General features: G+C 40.9%; 1 protein-coding gene across 6 annotated transcripts in view; it reads right to left on the bottom strand.

Annotated features, from left to right (window-relative positions):
- The window catches only part of LOC102563004 (von Willebrand factor D and EGF domain-containing protein), a 323,208-nt gene that overhangs the window by 91,605 nt on the left and 212,309 nt on the right, over positions 1 to 19,294 (bottom strand). For 5 of the 6 annotated variants that reach the window (XM_059727409.1, XM_059727411.1, XM_019480579.2 and 2 more), the window contains 5 exons: positions 16,997 to 17,247; positions 15,562 to 15,781; positions 8,827 to 8,964; positions 6,100 to 6,252; positions 4,486 to 4,650 (listed from right to left, as the gene is read on the bottom strand). In XM_059727409.1, the coding sequence (XP_059583392.1) occupies positions 4,486 to 4,650; positions 6,100 to 6,252; positions 8,827 to 8,964; positions 15,562 to 15,781; positions 16,997 to 17,247 (927 nt within the window). The remainder of the gene's footprint in view (positions 1 to 4,485; positions 4,651 to 6,099; positions 6,253 to 8,826; positions 8,965 to 15,561; positions 15,782 to 16,996; positions 17,248 to 19,294) is intronic. The other variant, XM_059727412.1, reaches the window with a different exon arrangement.

Here is a 19,294-nt window from a genome sequence, read left to right as displayed (position 1 = left end):
TAAGAGAACCAAATTCTGCCCCCATACATGCTTCAAGAAATCCTCCCCTTGTACTAAGGGAGACACTGAAAAAAGAATAGATAGATTAGTTAACATGGATATAATAGAAATAGTAGAGCACCTAACAGCTTGGGTTCACTCACTGGTCATAATAGAAAAAAAGATGGATCCTTGAGATTGTGTCTGGATTCTAAGCAAATGAACAGGTACCTCAAAAGGGACCATTTTCCCATTTTCACAAGGGAAGGGGTTTTGGCAACATGCCAGAAGCTAAATATTTCTCAACTTTGGATGCCTTTTCTGGGTTTTGGCAAGTTCCCTTAGAAAATAATAGCACTGGATTATTTACCTTCAATATGCCCTTAGGAAGGTATTACTTTTATAGGCTTCCTTTTGGACTGTGTTCTGCATCTGAAGTATTTCACAGAAAGGTGCAACAAATTTTTGAAGGTCTTGATGGAACTATGGTTTATAGTGATGATTTATTAGTTTGGGGAAATACTATGGAAGAACATGACTTGAGGCTAAGAATAACACTAGAAAGTGCTTGCAGAGTAGGTTTGAAACTGAACAAACAAAAATGCAAATTTAGGGTCAAAGAAATAACATATCTGGGAGAAAGGATCTCTGAGAAAGGGGTTCAAATCAATCCTGCAAAGGTTAAAGCCATTACAAACATGCCACCCCTATGGATAAGGGAGGAGTGCAAAGATTACTGGAAATGATTAGTTTTGTATGGAAATAGTTACCAAATTTAGCAGAGCAGACCAAACACCTTAGATCACTCCTACAAAAGAATGCTCAGTGGGTATGGGAACATGAAGCTGAATTTAAAAACTTTTGGGAAAAAATAATGAAAGCTCCAGTACTAAAATACTGTGACCCTAAAAGACCCATTTCATTGTCAGAAGATGTTTCTAAAGAAGGCAATGGAGCAGCTTTGCTTCAAAAACATGGGGATAGCTGGAGATCAGAGTAGCTATATGCACAAATTGAGAAGGAAAGTTTAGCTTTGGTATATGGCTGTAAGAAAGTTCATATATTCATCCATGGGAAGCCTGTGATAGCTGAAAGTAATCATACACCTTTGGTAACTATAGCAAAGAAAGGATGATCAGATATGCCACCCAAATTACAGATACTTTTCTTTTAACTGCAAATGTATGATCTAGACATACCGTACACACCAGGAAAACATCTACTTATTTCAGATACATTGTCCAGAGCATATGACACCATGGGAAATGACTGAAGTCCAGACTCAGATATAGTACATGTTAATCCAATTAAAAGAGTGATTCCTGTCACAGATAAAATGTGGGCACTAACTGTAGAAACTACTGCTCAGGACACCACATTGCAAAAAGTGATAACAGCCAGGCCCTCTCAGAAGTCAAGAGAGGCCCAGGCCACTTCCATTTTTTTGAGGCTCAAAATACAATGCAGTAATTTGTAATAAATGTTCCTTTTTTATTTAACAAGTGCTTTTCTAGCTTTTTTCTTCTTCTTTCAATCCTGTCAGTGTATCTCTGTGTCTGTATGTATAACCTCATCTGGAGATAACATCAAAAGTCTAAATTTGAGGCCCTCCATGAATGAGAGGCCAAATGGCCCTCCTGGACCCCCCTGTGATAGGCCCTGATAACAGCTATTTATGTTGTTTGGCCTGGAAAACACATTACTTATCCTCTACTCTCAGTTCAAGGAAGAGCTGTTACTATTGAATGGCATTTTGTTCAAAGGCTCACAACTTGTTGTTCCAGTAATGCTAAAGACAGACATGTAAAACAGAATACATGAGGGACATCTAGGCATTGAAAAATGCAAAAAGGAGAGCAAGGGGTGCTCTATATTAGAAGATGCTGTAAAGGCTTGTACAAAGTGCCTAAAGTACAGATCAGTACAAAAAAAGAGCCCATGATGGTCATGGAGGAGCCTCTAACTCTGTGGCATCAAGTGTGCATTGACTTATTCATACACAAAGGAAAAAATATGTATTAGTGCTGGATTATTCTTCTCACTATCCTGAAATTGCAATGCTCGAAAGCACAACAGCAAACCATGTTATAACTCACATCAAATCGATTTTTGCTAGACATGGGATTCCACAAATTGTGAGAACAGACAAGAGACCTCAATTCAACTGTCCTGAGTTTTGAAAGTTTGCAAACAAATATGGATTACATCACAACACTTCAAGTCCTAAATACATACAATCCAATGGTCTGGTGGAAAATGGAGTACAAATAGTGAATAAATTGTTGAAAAAAGCTACGGATTTATACACCAATGTTTACCTGTCACTCTTAAATTACAGAGCAAGACCCATGAAACATGGATTATCCCCAGCAGAAATGCTGCTTAATACTAAACTCAAAACCAGGCTGCCAAATCTTGTGGATAAGGCTCATCAGAATGAAAAGCAAGGCATGAAACATTTAAATTCAACAAACTCAAAAAAAATGGTACTATGACAGGGTTCCAGGGAGTTACCCCAACTGCACAACAAAGGTATAGTGCTTATTTCAGATGGATGAATGTGGAAACAGAAAGCACTAGTTTCCCATCAAGTATCTCCCAGATCCTATAAAGTAGTCACACTGGAAGGACAGGTGCTAAGAAACAGACAACACTTGCAGCTCATGAAGGGGAGAAAAGAAGCAGCATCACAAGATTCACCAAAGGAAACAGAGCTAACACCAAAGCAAAAAGAAATGAGAGAGGAGATTGAAAATGACACAGAAATAGACATCTGAACAAGGAAACCCACAAGAACTGAAACAATAAGGATTGAGAATGCGGAGAAACTGAGAAGATCACTTAGAGTTAAAAAGCCAACACAAAGACTAATAGAGGACTGTTAAAATATGCTTTAACTATGGGTTGAACTAAACTGACAGTGTTAGTATTATATGGGGATATGTTACATGTAAAGCGGGGAGATGTGTGGACACTTTAAGTTACATATCAATTGTTACATTGTCTCCGGGATTGCAGGAGGGAACAGAAGATTTGTAAGCAGGGACCTGCTCTCTGAATAAATAAGCTTAATTGTTCCATAAACTTAACTCCTAAATCTTTTGAGAACTATACAGACACGGTTGGGTCAATTTAATTTAAATGAAGATCGGGTGATTTCATGGCATCCATGAAGTCCTGGTCCGTAGAACTATTACTTGGTCAGATGGCTTAGTAAATCTGGGTTATTTTACCTCAGACAAGATCAGGGCTTGGAGAGAGTTGAGTATTCCTGATTTGGGACTTTTTTAGACTCCATCTCAATTCAGACTTGTGACTGAGCACTATATGTAACAGTATACAGTATGTCATAGTGTGATACTAAAACTAGAGGTGCACTGCTAGAGATTTTTGGGGCCGATACCAAAAGCTGATTTTTAAGGAGGCATATCAGCTGATACCTGTCCGATTTCCAATACAGTGTGGAGACCTTATCCGATTTCCAATACAGTGTGGAGACCTGTGTGCAGCTGGTAAGTCTGTTGTGGTAGAAGGGGAGGGGGGAGGGAAGGGGTGTGGGGGACAGATCAAGGCTCCCACAGTGAGGGAGGGAGTAGGGCTGGGCTGGGCTAGGCACTGCACAGCTGGGCTGGGGTGGGGCATGGGACAGAGCCACAGCTCATCTGGGGAGTGTGGGGGTAGGGGCAGTTTGTGCTGCTGTACGCACCCCAGGAGGGCATTGGGGGGGGTGGGGGCACGTGTCCCTGGATCTGGGCAGGGCAGGGCAGCTGCTGCTGCAGGCTGTAGCCAGGCCTGTGCCAGGCTCTTCTTGGCAGGTGCCTGGGTCAACTTGTACTTGGGGCAGGCAGCGGCAGTGCTGGGAGGAGGCTACGTGTTGAGGGGGGGGCCTGCAGCTACCCCAAAATTTGCCATAGCCCTCCCAACCATCCCTCCCAACACTGCAGCCACCCACCCTGAGTGCAGCCCAGCCTAGCCCAGCCCCCGGGAAGAGCTCAGCCCCAGCCCCAGCCTGTAGCAGCAGCTGGCCCTGCCCTATGCAGGGGCACAGCCCCCACCCATGCCTTCCCAGGGTGTGGTCAGAAGTGGGATCTGCTCCCCCTGCTCCCCCGGATGAGCTGCGGCTCTGTCTTGTACCCCACTCTACCCCAGCTGGGCAGTGCCTGCCCCAGGCCCACTCCCTCCCTCACCGCAGGGGCCTTGATCTGTCCCCCTGCCTTCCCTCCCCCTCCCCGTCCACCACAGCAGACTCACCAGCTGCACACAGCTCTCCAAGTTGCTGGGGTCTGCTCCTTGCTGCCTACATGCTGCACTGCAGTTCTAGACATGCACATGCCATTTATCAGCCACATCAGGCTGATTTCCGATACAGCCAATTGTCTTTACATCGGCGCCAATCTGATATCAGACCAAAGTATCAGTGCACTTCTAACTAAAACAGTTCACATTTTCTTATAACCTTTATCTACAAAAACATTTTAAAATCTCAGAAGATTAAAGAGTGAGTACCTGGTTGTTGGGCTTTTATACAGATTCTGCCATTTCCGAAAAAGCCTGTTGGGCACCGGCCACAAATATACCCAATATAAGGAGGTTTACGATCAATACATATGACTCCAGGGAAACATGGCCTATTAGTACATGTAGTAATAGGTGGCAGAGGTGCTGTGTGACCTAAAAAAAACCCAATAACCTTTCTTTATTATTTTTTAAAGCAAATCAATATTTAAAGTAAAACAGTGACTATATAAGCCCAGCCCAAGGCTTTTCATTAATTTCTTCTTTTAAAATATAATTAACTAGAATGTTCCCCAAATCTTATGCCAAACATAAGAATATCCTGAAGGCACAGTATATCAGAACAGCTGTTTCTCATTAAAGCAAGATTTATTAGTCTTCTAATTATGTGTTTTAAAGTTTATTACTCAAAGTTGCTTGGCATTTATCATGGATAGATAGAAATGGTAATTTTCAGCACAAGTGAAAGATTAACTTAGTGAGAAAATGCATTATTCAGATGTCCCTTATTTTTATAATTACAATCATATCACCAAACTTTGCCTTACCCATATCTTAGTTTGAGGAATATCAATGTTTCTGATCTTGGCTGCTTTAACTACTTTAGCTTAATTTTGGTGAACAGGACAATGTGACTAGATAGCATTTTTTCACACAAAGTTACTGCATGCGAAGTGCATCAAATGGTCCCCGGATAGAGAACAAATGATTTGTAAAACTTAATGGTGGCTAGGGTTCTTTTAAAAATTATCTTCAGTGTGATATGGATCTGAATCAAATATTTGCAGTATAAGTTCTGCCAGCTGACTTCAAAAGTATTAAGTAAATTGAAGCAGTGTTTTTAAGGTGGTGCACACCCTTTGGTTAAGTAGAAGCTAGCCTGGTACAGATGAACACAGGAGGGAGCTGTGCCCATTCTCTCAGATATATCTCAGTAGAGTAGCCAATTATAGGCCTTATGCTTATATTTCTTGAATGCACTACAAGCTCTAGAAAGGTGGGACCCACACCAGGCTGCATTGTTGTGTCAGTAAGAGAATGCAAGGTTTTGCATTTAAAAAGCCTGGAATATTTCATGCATTGGTGCTTCTAGTACTATTTTGCTTGCTGTAGACACTGAAATTGTGGAAGAAATATATATTCAGGCCTTGACTACAGGTTGTGGTGTGGTATCGACACTAGATTCTTAATATTTTAATTTTGAGTCCATTAAAATTTTCTTTTAGCTGGACAGGACATGGAATGCAGGAAGATTGTTGGCTGCCCACATGTAGGGTTACTTCTTAGTAGACATTTCCCTTTTCCTTTAATGTCAGTAAAACAAACAAAACATTCCTCCACAGATAAGCACAAAAAGAGACTTCAGAGCTGACCATCATTTTTAGTATTTCCACTAGTCGTTGCCTTATCATTATCATGTTTACTAGTGATAATACACACCTCTTCATTTTCTTTGTTTTGTTTTTGCCTTCATCCTGTTACAATGTAACTTAAACAGTTTGTATGTTTTTTATTAACATTGTCAAAATATATAAGGTCCTCAAACAGAACCTACAACATTGGAAAAAGAATAACATGCCATGACCACAAACATTATATACTTACCTTGTATGCCACTAACGTTAATGTTCTTAATTGCAGGAATCTTCTTTGTGTCTATGGGTTGTGTTGGTCTTTCCTCCTCTGTCTTGTTCAGTCTACCTGAAGCTTTATTATTCTCAGTGATGAAATCTTCTGTAACGTCAGCAGTGGCCTCAGCTGCAAGAGGAAAGCACGGAGGTCAAGAAAGTAAGGTAGTAGAGCTCGGGTATGATTGAGGGTAAACAACAGTCAGAGCCATCTGGGGGTGGGGGGTGGGGGGCGAATTGGGGTGACTGCCCTAGGGCCAATGCTTTGGGGGACTCTGCGCCACTGCCTCTTGCTTTGTATCCAGCTGCTTGCTATGCCCCACCCCGCCGCCAACACCGCCACTGTCAATGGTGGCGGCAGCTTCTCTAGGTCCCAGGTGCATGGGATCGGAGCAGGGGCAGGGCCCTGCATGAACTGATTTGCCCTGGGCCCCGCACCCTGCTTGGCTCAGCTCTGACAACAGTAAAGGCAAATCAAAGAATTCCACATCGGCTTATCCTGGAAGCTGGCCATGAAACAAATTCTAGCACCAGCTAGTAAAATTCCTAAAACCTTCAACAAAAAAAAAGTAAAGCAATGTTGTAAGTCCAAACTAAACTGAACTTGGATTCACAAAAACCTGTGCTCTCTCTCTCTATCTTTCGTTAACCTAAAGGTGCATTTCTACCCTGCCTTCTGACTGACTTCAGACTAACATAGCTAACTACTCTGCTTAAAAGAGAGTCACACCTAAATATGTAGGGACTCACCTAAATTGCAGCAGAAGTCTGTGGCACAGAGGCACCTTTAATCTTTCTCTTTTTGTCCTGTTACCACTCCCCCCTCCGCCGCTGATTGGCCAATTAATGCTGTGGTTTTTGCCCATGGGCTGCTCAGCTGTGGTGGGGGCAGGGAGCGTGCAGTGAAAAAAGCAAGATGAAAGGTGCTGCTATACCACAAACTTCCTCCGTGATTTAGGTAGGTCCCTACTAATATGTATAGTGGTCTTCTGTGATGATATGTGGCTGAAAAGGGGTTCACAGGACTCAGTGCAATAGAATTTGGCTATTCAGATTCATGTGAAACATGGAATGCTGGGATGAGGGCTCTTTTGTTCAAAACTCTACATGAAAATGAGAGAGCCTGTAGGTTGCCAAATGGCATTTCTACCATAGGTATGCGAGAATGCGGAATGACAATGCTTGTATGTAAAGCTGACCATTAGAGACTTTTAAAAATATTTATTTTCTGCTTAAATTATGGAAATTCCCAGAATTGGTTAGGAAACATAAATTCCATTTGGAATCCTGTTACAAAGCCAATAACTATTCTCCAGTTTCAATCAAGGAAATGTAAATTTGTGTATATGTAAAACCTGTATAAGGAAGACAGGAAGAAGGAGTAGCATTGAGTTCTGAGCAGAGACAGAAAGAATACTATTTTTATTCCAATAAGTCTAGTTTCAGCATTAGAGGAAAGCGATTCTTCCTATGTTCCTCTAAAATTGTACCATGGTAGGAAGAAATGAATGGCAATTCAAATGAATGTGCCCCCCCCCCTCCTCCCAGGGGATAATTTTGTTTATTTAATTGAATCTCTTCTTCCACAGTTAATCAAATTAGCTCCAAAAATGTGCTAAAGGATAGCAGACATAGTGGCAGCTCTGCAATGACTTGAATTGATCAAGTAATATAGTAAAGAAAACATTTGTATCAGAGAACATTGCAAATCTAGGGAGAGCCAATAAGTTTGACAATATAGAGTGCATTGATCCCAAGATTCATCAATTAGAAGTCAATTTTTCATGCACATATGTGCATGCATGCACACACACACAAAAACCCAGCAGCTTTCTTTTGTCAGGAAAAGTATACTTTTTGCAAGCCTATTTTGCACAGATTGAATTTATTTGGTAGCACTAATAAATACATGGTAATGATTTTTCCCTCTACCCAGAATATTCTTTTTAATGAAGAGCATCAGTAAGGCAGTAAGCACAGACAGAAAAGAAGCCAGATTCTCCAGTTCTCTGTGTACTGCTAGAGATGCTCAAAATTACCTTAAAACAGTGAGGGTCACTGTGGCACTCAGGGAGGGTACGGGGCTTACCACATGGTAAGCCCTGTACCTTCCCTGAGTGCCACAATGGCCCCCTTTCCCTACTTGATATGCTGGTCTGCTTTCTATTCCCTGCCCAGTGCCGCACTTCTGATCTGTCTGCTTTCTGCTCCCTCCCTAATCTGCATTAAAAAAACTAGCCTCAATGTGTTTCCCCCTAGCTAGGCACCATGTTGCCCAATGGCATGGAGGCAGAAGTGAAGCAATCTTATATAGATGCCTTCACAGCTGATGTGTACTGTGAAAGGGTTTCTGCAGTGATCCAGGCTGGGCTTTAATGGGAGGCATTTTTGTGGAAGAGGGTAGAGAAGGACATACTGGATCTAGACACCAAGCCACATGGCAGTGAGGTATGTAGATGATAATGGCATGGGAAAATGCTATAGGGTTATGCAGCTGGTAAGTAAAATGAAGACCACAAAAATATAGTTAAATGACCAATATATAAATGCTCATATAATATGATAGCTCCCTGCTAATGTATTATGTTATTAGGAGCTCAATCTTACGCCCATTAAAGTGAGGGGCAAGACTTCCAGTAACTTTAACAGAAGTAGAATTGAGCCCTAATTTTTCTGTCTCTGTGAAAACCAGGGAAAAACTTACATCTGCAAGATTGACCATCCCCTTCCATCCCACTGGGGCAAATTCCACACATATAAGACCCAAAAGTGTTTATGCAAGGCACTCCAGGAAAACAAAGGTTCTCTTCACATTCATTCCTGTCTTCCTGACAAGTAAGCCCTGTGGCAAAAACAAAGAGCAGGTTAATAAGAAGGAAACATTCCCTGTTTATTCCTCAGCTAAAATGTTGAAGTAGACTGAGGCTTACCTCTCAACTGTAAACTCATTACAGGGTACGTCACTCATTTTAGTGCCAAATTCCCCACTGTCTCACTTAAACCTGCTGTTATCTCACTGTTTATTATTGGCACCAGAACTGTTGAATTTGAGCCTGCTTCTTGTAAAAAAAATCTTTAGACAGGTTAAAGAAATAAATTCCTTTTGTTTCAAGTCTTTGCTTCTGCTGCTTTTTTCTGTGTTGTTTGTTTGAGATATTTGTCATATATTTTAAAAAGCCAGTCTCACCGATTAGGCTTTAGAAGGTTGAAAGCCATGTACTGATGTATTGCACTGTTCTTTTCTATTTGAGCCATATATTATTAACAGCTTATTGCTTGTCGACCTGATAGGGTTTGGTTAGAGGCAAACTTACAAAATAATGGGTTTTTGAATTTGTCAGCCTTGTCTACTATAGTACAATTTACGGGAACACTCTTAGAGCAAGTTTAGGCCAGAGTGTAGATGCTCTAAGAAAGCTACAACAATACCTAAGACCCGCAGAATTTCCTCTTTTATTACGTATCCAATGGTAAGACTTAAAAAAACTCAAGTATTCCTGTAAATATTTGCAACTCCAGATTTAAATCACTGGGCCAGTGCATGAACCTAAATGCAGAGTTGCCAGCTATAAAGTTAAACTGACCATCTCTAAGCAAAGTACTGAAAAGTCTGTGGACATCATTCATGCCAAATAAGCTGCAAAAGGCAAACAAACAAGTGAAATGAAAATATTAATATAAATCAACATATATATGTTGATATATATCCACACACACACACATTAATATCACTGGTAAAATAATTTGATTTAAAATAGCATCTGAAAATCTCAGGATGAGTAATGTACATGAAGTTTACAAGGAGTATCTTGAAGACCTATAGTATTAAAATGGGCTTAGGGTAAGGGAAAAGTAGTAGAAATGGTAGGACTGAGAGCTGTGTAAGACTGACTCTGTCCTGTATGGTCCCTCAGCTGGTGTGGTACACAATGCAGCTTCAGTCTTGATTGGTGCCTCATGGCATTGCAGTGATATAAATAACAATAACAATAGCACACGGGTGTTTCATAAAGAAATGGCATTTTTGAAATAAAACATTTTTATGTGCAATGAGTGGGACACTACACAGCAGTGAGTAATGCTAATGGCAGCATTGCCAAATGCACTCTGTAAAGAAGTGATGTGGTCCGCCAAATGTGGATCATTGCACACAAAATGATCTTGTTTTGAAATTGCTGCTACTTTCTGAAACACCCTCATACACTTTAATCCAGTCTTAGCTGGATCTCCTGAGATTTTCAGTTCTGGAGACTGAAAGTCCTGTTATAGATGTGCAAACTCTGCTCCCTGTCTCTGGACAGAAACATTTTCACAGACCTTTTAGAGGGGAATATCTGTTCTTTGTACTTGCAGAGGAGTAACCTAGCTAGGAATAAAGAAATGGATTCTGTAACTGTGCTTTTAAATCTACTGTGGAATAAATAATATAGTTATAAACTGTAATCTCGTTGAGGGATTCTTGGGATATTTTATACAATGAGAGAAACTTAGGTTTTTCCATTACTTGAACCATAGAATGAAATTATAACTCCTTAATTTAAAAATTGCTTTTCTAATTTTACATTTATAATTGAATCCACGGTGAAGGTTAAGAATGGTTTTATGATTAAGATACAATTCTTAAGGATGGATTACCTAGGTTTTATACCTGGTTATTTGATATTGATATTAGTTTTGCCATCCATAGAGCAAAGATAATAGAGTACTTTCTTATTGGTATGGAAGGCAAATGAATTAATGTTTGCAAAGGGTATTGCGATTCTCAGTAGCAGGCACTATAGAAATTCAAAGATTTATTATTAGCTAGTCTCACCTTTTTCTCATACTTTGCAATAGCTTCTGCCCAGTTCTTATTCCCATTGTTACTTCCTCTTACTTCCCTATTCTCTTTTTCACTCAGGCTCATAGGGATGCACACTTATGATTCATCTGGACTGTTGCTACTTAACAATGCATTCCGTGTTTGGAAAGTTTCTTCTCTAGAGATGACATTTGAGAAACTCTCAAAAGAGTTAACGTTTTGTTTCTACTACCTGCTCACTATCATTTGTAAAGATTTGATGCTGAAATGGTGTTGTCACTTGAGCAGCATAGCATTGCCTTCTCATTAGATTATTGATGGCTTTCTGGGGAATTGAGACATAAACACAACATCAAGGATGAGCTTTTATTGTTGTCACAGAACCTGCCCTGAAGTAAAATAATCCACCTCCCAGCTGGCTTTCAGCTCCACTTGCTCATAATTTTTCACCTGCTATTAAAACATGGAGATGCATTTCTGTTTCACTCACTCATTTCTTTATGTTATTGTTTCTTGCATTTAGTATTTTGTGTCTGGAAAGTACAGAGAAAAACAATGCGTATTTTATCTAAATAGACCAGAAATAAATGGTTAAAGAAAACCCAAAGTTTCTTTCATCATCTAGTATAATATACTCATGGCTTCAGAGGCATGTTATAGCAACCTGTTACTATCAACCGTGTTGTTATCAAGCATTGGATATTATTCTCTTTACTGTTTTTGCAACAACAACAAAAAGTGAAAGCTATGCTGAATTATACTGAAAATACTTCTTGTGGATTTATGAACAATAAACTGATGTTGATAATACATTGTTCCACTTGGAATAATAGGTCTTGATTCTGATCTACTATTTGACATGGATGGGCCTGATTTTCTATGTGAAGATGGGTACAACTAAGTAAGGAATCAGGTCCACTGACTTAAATAGAATTACTCCTCATTAATGCCAGTCACATATCATCAGAAGTGGGCCCAGAGAAGATAAGAGTTGGAAAAGGATTGTTAGTTATCTAGAACAAGATCCAGAAAGACACTTCAGACACCTCCAATTTAGGCATAATAAATTGCCCGGCTCCAGCAGATGATTCAAGGAAAGAGACTTGGGTACCTTGCCTCACTATGAAGGCAGTGGGGAAGGTCAGATATTTACAAAGGGCAATTCAGAAATCTCAGTGATGAAAAAGAAGCTGTATAAATGTGTCCCTATATATAAATTTGTTTAAGACTGTTTTCTCTCCCCCAGTGAATTACACAAATCCTTCATTTTGTATCACGTGGAAATCGGTTTATCACTGTTTTGGTCCATCTTTTTCGACATAAATAAAGATATTAAATAATAGTCAACCTAATGTTGATTACTCAATCTAATTCTTCCAGTACCCCATGATGATGACTTACTTGTTTTGGATCATGGGATTATCACCTATGCACTTTAGTAAGCCTATATTTAATTTTATGGCGTTAGTATATTGCTTGTGCTCATCTGTCTTTTTTTTCAAATAATCTGCTGTGGTTCTTTAGTATTTAATAGCACCTCAGACTGAGGTCTGATGGTCATCTTTCCCACTGAATGTATTACTTTGAAGGCAGGTGACAAAGCTAATTCCATGTGAGAGGATCAATATATGTATCCTTTCCTACTAAGATCTTTAATACCAGGGAAGAAAATATGAGACTGCATCTTAGTTTAAAAAATATCAGTTAACCAGTCTAAGCAAGAAATATCTTGCTTTATTTCTGTACCATTTTTACAAGTAGGGAAATTTGGATTAGTATATCATTTGCCTAGTATGTCCAAATTTGGATTAGTTGTTAGAAAACAGAAAAGGGGAGTGAATAAATTGCTGAAAGAGATACTGAGGGGAAGGAGTTGTTAGGAGTTGTTACAGGTAAATTTCTGTCTTCCTAAGGATTTAGTCAAATCTATTCATTGGCTTTATTTTAAAGTAGAGACTTCTTGCCTCTTAAACAGAAGTGAGGCTTCTAATGGGCACCCACTACACATTGTGCAATGAACTGGGTAATTGTGCAATTACCCTGGCACTAGCTACACTTGCAACGTACCTATCATGCCATAAAAGGGTCCAATGAGGTTGAAGTTAGGCCTTGAAACTGTACTAACTTCATAGCTTTTTGCTATCCAGCTTTAATTTGTACATATAGCAGGGTTTGCTCTGTGGCTGGGGGCCCCATCAACTGACCACGTTCCCAGCTACAGGGTATATACTATGCTCATCCAGGTCTGGGAGTCCAGCAGCTGAGGGGACTCTTAGTCCCAGCAGTGCCTGGCAGCTATGGACTCTGGGTCCCAGCAGTGCCCATGGATGTCATCACAAGCCAGAATCTTAATAGCACCCTGCGATGCCAGGACCCAACATCCTGTAGCTGTGGATGGGAGGTTTCGGCAGTCCCCCACAGCTCCTAGGACCCAGGATCTATAGCTGTGGGATGCTGGGTCCCAGGAGCTGTGAGGCGATGCTGGAAACCTGCATCCACAGCTGCAGGACTCTACATCTTGGCAGCCATAGGGCGCAGCTGTGATCTCCCACCCCGAGCATGCTGTACACCACATATCCCTAGGGCAGGGAGACTACAGTAGCTGTGATTTCTTAGTCAGGGCGGGCCTCCATGTACCCCCAGGGCTAGAAGACTGCAGCTGTTGTGATCTCTCAGCTATGCGGGGGGCTCTGTGGCTGCAAGATTGCAGCAGATACATCACCCAGTCACCGGGGTGCATGGGGCTGTGACTGGGAGTCCCTCAGCTGAGCAGGTTCCCAGCCAAAACAACTTACTCCTCTTGCATGGGCTCCCCCTGCACCAGAAATAAGGTGCGGTGGATTCTGATGCATAATCCCACAGTCACGCCTCCTGCCATATATGTGTGGCATGGCAGGAGGTGCGATTGTGTGGATCATGCATTAGATCCCATCGTGCCTTTACCTGCACGTGGAGAGGGGCCCTGATAGGGAATCATAATGATCTCATGCTGCCTTTTGACCTCACTTTTACATTTCTAACTGTACAGCATTAGATTTTTACTTTACAACAGCCAATATTGCTTGTCTCATGAGTGAGCTTGTCTTTTATAGATGAACAATCTTTGTTTCTCTTGACTGACTCAAGTTTTGGATTCTGAATGTAACTTTCAGCATTTATGGCGGCTCCAGTCTACACTGCTCCTGTAGTAGTGCTGTTTGAAGAGATACTTTCCGCAGAGATCTGAAATAACATTCCACCTCAAGACAACTGTTTTGAATCTGGCTGGTTTAATAACAACTGAAAGCTGTTACTATCTGATGATTATTCAGTAACCTTTGTGAAACACAGGAGTAACTAGTAGCAATAATGAGCAACCTTGAATATTGGAAACAGTTAGCCATGTTGGTGAAATGCTCACCTAAAGCTAATGTGCCCTGCTTCCCTGATGGCTAATTAGCATGAGCAGAGTGCTACATTAAGGTGGCTGTACTGTTTCCACTTCCTGAGGTTGGTTCATTTGGTTTTAGTTTTAGTATCTCCTCAAAGCACTGTATTGTCATGTAGATAGACCTTAAATTGTATTGCTCCAGAGTTTATAAATTGTACCTCATGTTAGCAACCTGAATAGAGAGGACAAAGAATGAATCAGCTTGAATACCTGAACTACTGTTAGATCCCTAGTTTTAGGTCTTCATGGCACATTGTCGTGCAATGTAGAGATGCATGTGCTAGCTCTAGGCAGACTCATTTAGGGTACCAGAAGCATTCTAGCCACAGCCACATGGAGCTAATTTACCCTGCTGAGAACAGTAATAAGGAGCAGCAGGGTAAATTAGACTGCACAGAGCTTTGGGTCATCTCATTTGGATTGCTTCTAGTATCTGACCTAACTCAGATGTCTTAATACTTTACTGCAGAGTGCAATGTGGGGATGCCCGTAGACCCAGTGCATGCAAAGCTGGTTTCACCTTCTTGCTTTTCTTTAGCCTCCATCTTGGGCTATAGTTATTAGCAGGTTCTGGCACAGGAGCAACCATCCATAGTTGTTGATTGCAGTGCCATGAAAGATGATCATTCTAAACAATAAGCTAGATCTTATAATAAAGGACCAAGTATTGGGTAGAGGAGAGGATTTTGGCAGGGATCTGTGAACACAGATGGAAGCTAATCAAGGTGTCACTAACAGAGGTCCTGGAAGGATATAAAAGGACAGAAGGGGAAGCATTTGCCTGCTCTATCTATGAACCTGGAGGGGAGGTAGTTTACTAATGGCTAATGAACCCTCGTTAGAACAGTGTACTACTCTGGAACACAGTGTACTCTGCTTCTCTATCTCTCTCAGCAAGTCACCTTGCTATTACTCATTCTCACGTCTACCCCATTTCTGTTCTTCCTTTGCATCAGAGACAGGGCACCTTGATTCATCTTAATTTAACCCCATATGCCTCCCATATTTATTCGAATGAGCTGAAGCTTTTGGGTTGATTTACGTTCCCTTGGCATTGATAAAACCTGTCCCAGCTAAGTCATGGGAGCAAAGAAGGAAGCACCTTCAGCCAACTTGATAGATGCTTGTGCATATTTTGAGCTCTGTTTAAATCCCTTTAGCACAACATCTGTCTCAACATATAGACATTAGGAATAGCAATGTATTACCTTCCAAACCAGCTGGGCATTTACAAATGTAGCTGTCCACACTGTCAACACATGTGCCACTTCCACATGGGTTTGATTTGCAGTCAATGATATTTTCCTGGCAAAGTTCCCCATCAAATCCATTTGGACATATACAGAGGTATTCACCAAGTCCTGGAGGGAAGTTAATATTGGTAACGCATGTTCCACCATGCATGCAGCTGCAAGGCTTTACTAAAACCTGGATAAGGCAAAAGGGGATCCATAAATATATTTTCTTGAATATTCTCCCAACTGAAAGTTATGTTTAGGTTCCTTTTAAGACAGGATGGACTTGAAAAGCAAACAACATACTTTCCAGTATTACAAAAAAATTCTTTCTAATTTTCTAGATAGAAAATGTCATGCTGAAGGCTACATTTTTATTCCACTAAAAGCTAGATTTTGTTTTTAGGGTCATATCCTAACTTCAGATATAAAAAGTAAAGGGAAAAAAGCCTGTTGTCTACAATAACAGTTGTTTTTTGAATATCTGAGGGCAAACCTTGTTCCTTAGTTTTGCAAGAAGAATAAAAAATAAAAACATTTTCTATCTGCCCATCTGACTACCTACCAACGGTGTTTGTTACTAAGACCTTTACAAGTGCCTCCTGAGGCAGGTAACTTGATTATAGCACTCTGTAGATACCTTTAGTCTCAAGCAGAGAGAAAATCTAAAGAGGCTAGTTATGTTGTGTACTTGCCAAGAAAAGATTTAAAAGAACATCGTATCTATAGAATCTAGTTCTGCATTTCTAATGCGCCCGCCCCAGTGACGCTGATGTTCCAGCATCTTTGTGAATTCCATAGACCAATATTTTGGAAAATGGTTGTGAATATGCCTTATACATTAGAGTCTTTAGCAGTGATCCATTAGTAATGAAACTGCTCTCGTATTAAGACTGTGTATCCCACCTTATTAGCTATGCTATCACAGGATTAATGTAATGCCTTACAATAAAGACAAAGCAATGCAGAGGCTCTGCCAAGAAGCCAAAGCTGTGGAGTAATGACATAAAAGCAAGGTACCCTCTAAAATATCTTTGAGAATGAGTTATAATCTCTTTATAGCTGAAACCTGGTCTTTTATGTTATGTGCTTCCCCACCCCACCCCAATGATCCAAATGTAGACTGTGAATTTTAAAGCAGATTAATGAACCATTAACAGGCTCCGCAAGAGTGTTCTTTCAAACAGCAATCAATAGTACTCTCTTCTGTTCATTGTATATATAGTTTCTATGTTCTCAGAGATATTTATTTGATTAATTGATCATTATTGCCATACTGGATAATATGCACTTACTCGGAAATAGCTGAAGTCTTAGTTTTTAAGACAGCAACAAATTATTAACTATAATGAAAACTGCACTAAACCGATGGCATGATAAACAGTTTTTTTAAGTGTTCCCTTCCTACCTCAACAGAGTATCTGCTCTGTGCATTGCATTCATCTGACACAGCGAACACAAACGTCTGCTTTGCTTCCGAATCGACTTTCCAGATGAGGAGGCCAGCAGGAGAGAGTGTGGCATCCTGTGGCCCAGCCTCTAAGATGAATAGCACAGCTGACCCCTCAGGATCTGCTGCTATTAACTGGTAAACAAAATTCTCACCAATAAATGTCAGCAGCTGGCTGGAAGGGGCTTGGAACACAGGAGGCAGGTTGTCTAAAAAAAAAGCAAAAATAAAGGAGTGATCACATATGTACAGACCTCTACAGTGCATTAATAGTGCAGGTTTGGAGTGTTTCCTTTTTAAAATAGAGGTGGATAAAGTGTGCTAAAACCGACGGCAGCAGCACTACACCATAAATATTAGCAATCACTAGCAGCGTTACCAAATAACAAAGCACAGCTTTTCATCTTCCTTTTGCAGTTCTGAGACTCATCAGACCCATGGGGGGAGTCCAGCTAGGTATCCTCTCACTACAGTCTTCCCCTTCTTACTTAAGTGTTAACTGCACGTCTAATAAGGGAGAACGCCTGAAGGCAACAGAACCTTCAGCTGCTGTATATGACTATATAGATTAGCCCACGTGCATCTAGTTCTGATGTGACCCTTTGCCCCTTCCTATTTGTTTGGATAGTGTCTAGCACAGTGGGACCCAGGTGTTGGTTGGAGCAGTCAGGTCCTCCTGCAATACTAATAATGTTGCTTATTTGGTAAAAGAAATATGCAGTCTTGGAAGCAGGAAGTCTCACTAAGGCACTCAGTACATGCACACGTACATGCCCAGTATGTGGATTGGTAAAAGTCTTCAGCTCCGTGAATGTTGCTGTGAAGCCTAGCCCTGTAGAATGCAGAAATCAGAAAAACATGTTTTTTATTCCTTATAAAAAATGCCCAGGAGAGGCCCTTACAGCAAGAGACTTAAAGTAATGCAAATTCTTTAAATAAACTGAAAGTTCTTGTGAGCCTCATGTTGTGGTTACCAAGTGCAAACCCTCTTGGAGGAAAGCATGAATGTTACCTGGCTGACACCCAGGAAAAGGCCAACCTGCTTAACGGATACTGTGTGTTGGTCTTTCATCAGTCCAATGGGACCACCCTGCCTAGCAAGATGCAGGACAGCCAGGGTGAGGGCGTATTTATACCCAGCATTGGTGTTGATCTTATAAAAGATCACCTTGAGAAGCTGGACACCTTCAAGTCAGCTGGTCCTGACAGATTACACCCCAGGGTACTCAAGGAGCTGGCAATGTCATAGCCCAACCATTGGCAAAAATATTCGAAAATTCGTGGCACTCAGGTGGAGTACCTGAAGAAGGCCAATGTGGTACCCTTCTTTAAGAAAGGGCGGAAAGTAGATCCCGGGAATTACAGGCCAATCAGCTTGACCTCAGAACCTGGTAAGATTCTTGAGAAAACTATTAAGGAGACCCTTCTGGATAAGCTAGCTGAGGGCAACATCCTGAGGGATAGCATCCAATTCTAGGCTCCGCAATTCAAGAAGGATGTCGAGACACTTGAGAGAGTCCAGAGGGGAGCCACATGCATGATCAGAGGGAAGAGAATAGGCCTTATGAAGAGAGACTGAGAGCCATGGGACTCTTCAGTCTGAAAAAGCGCAGGCTCAGGGGTGACCTGGTGGCTGCCTATAAGTACACAAGGGGTGTTCATCAGGATCTGGGAGAACATCTGTTCACCAGAGCGCCCCAAGGAAAAAGAAGGCCCAATGGTCATAAACTCCTATAACACCAATTTAGGCTGGACATAAGAAAAATTTCTTTACTGTCCAAGCCCCCAGGACCTGGAATAGGCTCCCTCCAGATGTGGTGCAGGCACCTACTCTGGACTCATTCAATAAAAGCTTAGACGCTTATCTTGCTGGGGCCCTTTGACTCTAGCTGACTTCTTGCCCCTGGGGCAGGGGGCTGGACTTGATGATCTTCGAGGTCCCTTCCAGCCCTAATGTTTATGAAATCTATGAAAATCTGTGGAATTGGATCTACCTTATGAAGAGCTAGAAGGAATCAAATTAGAACAAATTCTCTTTAGTTACAGCTATATAGATAAGGTGCAACAAAATTAGTAAATATATTTCAGAGCTTTAGTACTGGCCCTTTGTTTCCTGAATCAAAGATAATCTTGAATTATGCAATCTAATTATCATAAGGGGTTCTTTATGTGCATGCTTATTGTAAGAAAAATATATATTGACATACACAAAAGATCTCCAAACCAAATGTTGTATATGCTATGAGTCTGTGCATT

Source organism: Alligator mississippiensis, chromosome 4, assembly GCF_030867095.1.
Source record: "Alligator mississippiensis isolate rAllMis1 chromosome 4, rAllMis1, whole genome shotgun sequence".
Taxonomy (NCBI): Eukaryota; Metazoa; Chordata; order Crocodylia; family Alligatoridae; genus Alligator; species Alligator mississippiensis.
Note: the sequence above shows the minus strand (reverse complement) of the source record. Positions and strands in the feature narration are given on the sequence as shown.